The sequence below is a fragment of the Camellia sinensis genome, chromosome 6 (genome assembly GCF_055761805.1).
Source record: "Camellia sinensis isolate YWXY chromosome 6, ASM5576180v1, whole genome shotgun sequence".
Taxonomy (NCBI): Eukaryota; Viridiplantae; Streptophyta; class Magnoliopsida; order Ericales; family Theaceae; genus Camellia; species Camellia sinensis.
In genome coordinates this window covers 136,697,494-136,704,691 of record NC_138966.1, presented here as the reverse complement: position 1 = coordinate 136,704,691, position 7,198 = coordinate 136,697,494, and the positions used below count along the sequence as shown (strand labels likewise).

The following is a 7,198-nucleotide window of genomic DNA, read 5'->3' as shown; positions in this document are numbered from 1 at the left end:
CTGCTTTGATTTCATCATCAGTGAAAGGTTTAGTTAGATCCAAATTCATTGCTTCAGAGACCTCACACTCCACAACTGCTAGAGCTTCCGACAAATCTCTATCCTCTGTGGCTCGAAATAGATTCTGAAAGTGAAATAGGAGCTGGTCATTGATAGTAGCGTCCGTCTCGCACCACTCCCCCGAATCAGTCTTTAACTTGACCAGTTGGTTCCGTTGCCTGCGTTGGATAACTGTAGCATGAAAGAAAGCTGTGTTTTTGTCACCATACTGCAGCCAATTGATTCTAGACCTTTGATGCTGGAACATTTCCTCACGGGCCCACACTTGGGCAAGATCCTCCTAAAGCCTCTGAATTTTCAGATGAGTATCATCAGAGAAAGGTTGTGCTTGAAGTTCTTGAATTAATTTTGTTAAAGCAGCAATGCGGATGTGATTATCTCCAAATTTTGCCTTACTCCACCTGGATAGATCTTTGCTACATCTCTTGAGCTTCTGGGAAAAGTTAGACATGGTCGAAATAGCCCGGTCCTCACCCCAATTTGATTGTATAATCTCTGAGCATTCAAGGCTAGTAGTCCACATAGATTCAAATTTGAACAGACGAGGTATCTTCTTAGGTGGGATATGACAATGTAACACAGATTCAAATTTGAACAGACGAGGTATCTTCTTAAGTGGGATATGACAATGTAACAGAAGAGGGCAGTGATCAGACCCTATCAATGCCTCATGGTGTACTTGTGCATAACGGAAATTCAGGCGCCAACTCACTGTTGCAAAGGCTTTATCCAATCTTTCGCGCACATTATGAATACCCTGCTGGTTGTTTGTCCAAGTATATGGGGCCCCTTTAAATTCTAGATCCATAAGTTCACAATGCGAAAGTAAATCCTGAAAACTTTGCATCTTAGCTCTACTGCATCGCCCTGACCCTTGCCTCTCCCACGACCAACCAATTTCATTTAAATCCCCCAAACACACCCAAGGGTAGGTATTTCCTACAGTCAGAGTTTTGAGAGATTGCCAAAAAATTCTCCCGTCAGCCTAACGAGATGGAGCATACACAAATGTGGCCAGCCAACGAGAAGATGTTGTTCCCCTACCCATTAAACATTTAAAAATATTGGCCATTTTATAGCTAACATACAGGTCTACTTCATCTGTCCACCAAAGAGCTAAACCACCTGACAGCCCAATAGGATCAACATAACTTTTAAAATCAGCTGAATTCAATTTGAAAGAGTAACTAACAACCACTACGAAATGAATTAACTTTTTTATTCAATATAAGTAAATCCTTATAATATTTTTGGTGAGAATAATAATCACACATATATTTTATAACTGATAACACAGTTTGGTCGGCAGGATTTGGGTTGGATTGATCCAAGCACTCCACGAGTCGACTTTCCTTCGTCTTCTTGATCACACCTACAACAAGTCTAATAGAAAGGTTCCGAAAAGGGAATAGCTCCTTCCTGTGGACCTTCCGACTGTTAAGTTAGATGAGAATGTGGTCGGGATGATAACTTAGTCATGGTGGTTTCATCATGCCCCGAAGTGAAAAGTCTTGTTGCATTTAATGCCATGACAGCCTCATTTAATGCTTGGTGTATGGGTTCAATTACTCTGCAGGATCTTTATCTGTCACGTGACTAACTCCCTACATGACACATGTCTAAATGCCACTAGGCCTGGACCGATGCAGGTTCCCTACTGGGCTTCACCTGCTTGTCTTAAACACTTTTTTGAAGCTTCTTTATATCTCTTACTAATCACTTCCTTATCCATTCAAGTTGTCTCGTTAGCCGAAAGTCTATAGTCTATTTGCTGTCAGTTATGGTGGTTTCTATGGGTGTGAGTGCTGAGGTTCAGGTAGTTTAAGAGTAAAATTACAAATCGAATGGTGAATTAGCAGATTGACAAATTGTGGTTTGGATGGTTTTTGACAGATTGACGGATTGAAGAATATTCTAACTAATTATCATACATTTGTATAATATATAACACTAATTTGTATAATATTTTTTAGCTATATAACACAAAGTAATTTTACATAATATGTTTCATATATATAACCACTAATTTGTAATAAATTTCATATCTTAAATCCCTCTCACACTCATTTTTACAGTGATATTTCATTGGAAGTTAAAAAATATATATGTATTAACTATAATGGAGCGGAGAGGTTCAGTTAGTGGATTATAAATTTTGAAGTTTAAACCGAGGTTAGCGGTTACAGCAGTGCAGATTTATAGGGATCGGTGTGATTTTGGCGGATTGGGCGGTATTTTACACAGTCCTAGTGGTTTCATCGTGCCCCGGAGCCAGGATCTTGTAACATTTAATGCTTGGTGTATGGGTTCAATAACTCTATAGGATTTTGGTCTGTCACATGGCTAACTCCCTACTTGACACATGTCTAAACGCCACTAGGATTGGACTGGTGCAAGTTCCCTACTGGGTCTGCTGCTAAGCTTCACCTGCTAAGCTTTAACCAAGTGACTGTTTGGATAATCTAAGATGACCGTGGATTGGGCCCTTCTGGGCCATGCCCATCAATAACTAATATATCATAATATTATTTATATATGTACATATTTTTATACTATGCATAGATGTATATATATATATATATAAAACTACCTTGTTAAATTTGACATTAAAAACTATATGCTGCAAATACCCGCGTATCATTAGAACACTAGAAAAGCAAATAAATAAAATAAAATAAAATTGTTTCTCACCATCAAATGATGACAATAAGTACTCCTTGAAATATATGGAGTAGAATGATAAAACTGGTGTGGGACATATATACTGTATCATTCGATTACACTGATACAACAGAGAGTAGGAAAAAAAAATAAAATTGAAAGGTATTTATTTTAGGAGTACACGTTTTACCTCTGAACTATAAAAGTGTATAATTAAACCGTTCAAATATCAAAATGTCACGTCCCTTCATGCCGTTAACAAAAACAGTGAAATGACTACCGAAAAAAAATTTCAAAAACCCTAGCCCTACACCTTCACCTCCCCATTCCATTTCAAAAAAATTCATCTACAAATCCCTTTTTTTTTAATGAGTGTGAAATATAGGAAAATGAGGCAATTTTGTCATTTCATCATTACTGTTAACAACATCAGAGGGTATGTGATGTTTTGATTGCTTTTATAGTTCAGGAGTGGAGTGATACTTTATGACAGTCTAGGGAATAAAATGATACTTTATGATAGTTCAAGAAGTCTCCGTGTAATTAACCCACTACTAAAGGGTATTTTAGTCATAAAATTCTCAGAATATTGGATTGTGAGGATTTAAGGTCACGACTAAAGGGTTGTGAGGGTGTATGTGACGCATTTTGATAGCTAGGGGACCTAATTATACATTTTCTTTAGTTTAGAGAGTCAAAGTAATAATTAACAATAGTTTAGGGGTCTGTGTAATTAACCCTTTGTCTTAAACAGTGAATCTGACTTAATCCACACCTGAAGAAGATGCTAAGCGTTGGTTTCTTCAAGAAATGGATAATCACTGTAACCAACAATAGGATCATGAATGGCGATGGTCTCACTATTGTACATGTTAAGAGGAACATTGAGCTCAAACCTCCTTGGCATTTCTGGGTTGGCTAGAAACAACCGACCATACACGACAAGGCCAGTATGGTTCTCCGGCACAGCTCTGATACCATCTTCTCTGTCATACCCTCAATAAAAGTGCCCTTGAAAGCCTTCCTCATTGGCAAAAGCTTGTTGGTGCATTCGAATTTTTCTCCAACAGTTTCATTATAGGCTCAACCATGTGGCAATATAGGATACCATATTTATTCAAAGATTCAGCCATGTAAAGGCCTAGAGCATTTGGATTTGAGTCCCCCGGATTCCATGTAATCAGTAAATGGAGAGAGCCTAATCCCAACTTTATCGGCTCCTATCTCATTGGCAATGGCTTCAACGATTTCTAGTGCAAATCGACAATGGTTCTCCAAAGAGCCTCCATACTTGTCGGTTCGGTCATTGACTTGGTCTTTCAGAAACTGGTCTATTAGGTAACCATGAGCTCCATGGATCTCAACCCCATCAAAACCTACAAAAGCAATAATAAAAGCAACTTGAGCTTCATTTGGTACGAGAAAAATTATAGTTTCTCATATTTTCCCAGCGAGATGTGAAATTTCATTAGCAGGATAGTAGGTAAGAGTTGATTTCTAATAATTGAAGATTGAAGTCAATAGCTTCTTCATTAGAGAACTCAGAGGAATCCGAGTCATTGACAGCCATTGCAAGAACAATATCAGATGTGGCTATATTTGAGGAATCTAGTGTCAAGAAGTCCTATTCTTAAAACAACAGGTGACCCAAAGGTTGTTCACGAAATTGAATGCCAAAATATATATACAAATTGTTAGTCATTAAATTCTAAATGTCTCTAGAGCATATAACAATTAGACAATCAAAACTAAAAAGTAGTCAAAGCAAAATACAAATTAGAGCTTAATGTCAAAAGCAAGGTTCATTCAATTTTTTAATGTCATTACACTAGAGAAGCTACAAACCAAACAAATTTGCAAATTTGCAATCTCTTTTTATCATGTTACAAGTCTGACATGTTTAATAATAATACCAACATGACTTTACATTAAAGTTAGAATATAGCCACAAACTTACCAGCTTCAATTGCATTCTTTGCAGCGAGTTTGAAATCATTAAAAAAAACTAGAGGAATTTCATCAGTCCTTAGTTTCCCTGGAGGTGAAAATTGTGAATCATCAATGCCATTAGCTTGAATTTGAGGGCTGAACGACTTGTCTATACAGGAGACTGGAGCCTGCCCATTTGGCTGATAATCTGTACATAGCAATTGCATGAGTAAGTCAAGAGAGAACCAAAATTGTTTTTAATTCTTTTATCAGTAAAATGTACAAATTATACCATGATTTGAAACTCTCCCCACATGCCAAATCTGAAAAAAGAAGATAGCACCCTTTGCATGAATAGCATCTGTACAGGGAGCAAATATTCAGGCAAGCCCGTATTCCTTTCTTTCAAGCTCCGTTTCTGTCCGATCACCTGCGTGCACAATAGCAGTGAGCTACCCGGCGGTGTGTGGCCGGAAAACCCCTCCGACGACCAAGTTAGCACACACCTGAGGATAGAGAGAGTTGAGTGTAAGTGTTTCTCTTACCAAATGTTCCTTTTCCAAGCATAGGAGGCGCAGATATGCTTATATACCTTCTGCGCCCCAAATCTACTCCCAGTGATCTCTTGACACGTGATACTGCTATCCCATCTGTCAGCACAAATCCAGCAATCACCACCTAACCAAACTGTTAGGAAACCTTGGCGGAGCTCGGCAGATCGGTGGAACCTCCTCGGTTTCTCCTGACCGCGCTGCGCGGCATACCTTAATGAACCACTCACCGAGCTCCTGTACAACCGAACTCGGCTGCATTCCGGCAAGCCGAGCTCGAGGTAGGTCGAGCCAATTAGCCGTCGGTCTTCCTGCCGAGCTAACCCATGAACCGTGGAACCCATGGAGATAGGCAGACATCTCGACCGAACTCCCAGTAGACCGGCTTCCGCACCAACAAGCCAAGAAACCGAGCAAGAGGAATAGCGCGGTTGATGTCTTGCAAACTAAGGACCGAGGAAGAGTCTACCCCGGTCAGATAATGTAATCCCAGTCACGCTTGCGCGGACGAAATTAAGGGGCAATTGAGAGGGAGATTTATGAGCTGAAGTGGGCCGTGGTAATGGCCGGGCAAATTATGGGCCGAACACAATTGGGCCGTGGTAGCTTGAGCCTGTCCGGAAGGGTTTTTGCTTGGTTAAGGCACAGGGCATGTGGGACCGAGCTACTTGGCTTGTTGGTGCGGAAGCCGGTCTACTGGGAGTTCGGCCGAGATGTCTGCCTGTCTCCATGGGTTCCACGGTTCATGCGTCAGCTCGGCAGGAAGACCGACGGCTAACCGGCTCGACCTACCTTGAGCTCGGCTTGCCGGAATGCAGCCAAGTTCGATTGTACAGGAGCTCGGTAAGTGGTTCATTAAGGTATGCTGGGGTCAGGAGAAACCGAGGAGGTTCCACCGATCTGCCGAGCTCCGCCGAGGTTTCCTAACAGTTTGGTTAGGTGGTGATTTCTGGATTTGTGCTGATAGATGAGATAGCAGTACCACGTGTCGAGAGATCACTGGGAGTAGATTTGGGGCGCAGAAGGTATATAAGCATGTCTGCGCCCCCCATGCTTGGAAGAGGAACATTTGGTAAAAGAAACACTTACACTCAACTCTCTCCTCACTCTCTCTATCCTCAGGTGTGTGCTAACTTGGTTGTCGAAGGGGTTTTCCGGCCATACACCGCCGGGTAGCTCACTGTTGTTGTGCACGCAGGTGATCGGACAGAAACAGAGCTTGGAAGAAAGGAATACAGGCTTGCTTGAATATTTGCTCCCCGTACAGCATCTACAATACGTTTCCAAGCTTCAACTTGCTCCTTTGTCCATATACCAGGTGTAAATGGATATCTTCATTTGAAAAGAAAGAAAAATTAGTAATAAAACAATAAGAAATGAAGACAAGACACTCGTGCTTTTTCAGTAGGCACACTCTTGCACATGGACACCAACATATATATTTTCCTTTAAAATCTATAGAAAATATAGAAATTGGAAAAGTACTAATGTTAAAATGTACCCTTGTGCAGTATTAGAAACCCCATTGGCTACGGCAATGAGAAGACCTCCTTTGCTGGTCCTCTGTGAGTAATACAAGATAGCATGTGGTTGAGGAATGTTGTTGAAAGATCTCTGCCTAGTCAATGGTGCCAAGACGACTGAAAATTTTGGAGCGAAAAAAATGAAGATAAGAAAACTACATTAAGCATTGAAGTTACCTAAAACAGTAAATAGACAATGTGGTTCTTGTAAAGTTGAAAAGAGGATTACATAATTACCTTGCACTAATTAAATGATAATTGCTTCTTCAGAATTAAAAAACACATGGAAAACAAAAGATTGAACAAAAGAACCAACACTAAAACAATAATGACATGACAAAATTGACAAAAGAGTTAAGAATTTCAATCGATAATTAAAATTCAATCACGGTTAGAAAGAACTGAGATGTCAAGATCAACATACGAACTGCAGAGGGATTGTGTTGTGCTAGTTATAAGCTACCAAGTCATAGC

General features: G+C 40.1%; 1 protein-coding gene and 1 pseudogene across 1 annotated transcript; both read right to left on the bottom strand.

Moving 5' to 3' along the window:
* Positions 1–340: 340 nt before the first annotated feature.
* Positions 341–868, bottom strand: LOC145793610 (uncharacterized). Its single transcript, XM_082876474.1, has one exon. The coding sequence runs from the start codon at positions 866–868 to the stop codon at positions 341–343; it is 528 nt and encodes a 175-aa protein (XP_082732600.1).
* A 2,640-nt stretch (positions 869–3,508) lies between these two features.
* LOC114318224 (putative 12-oxophytodienoate reductase 11) lies at positions 3,509–6,892 on the bottom strand (annotated as a pseudogene).
* Between the last annotated feature and the right edge of the window lie 306 nt (positions 6,893–7,198).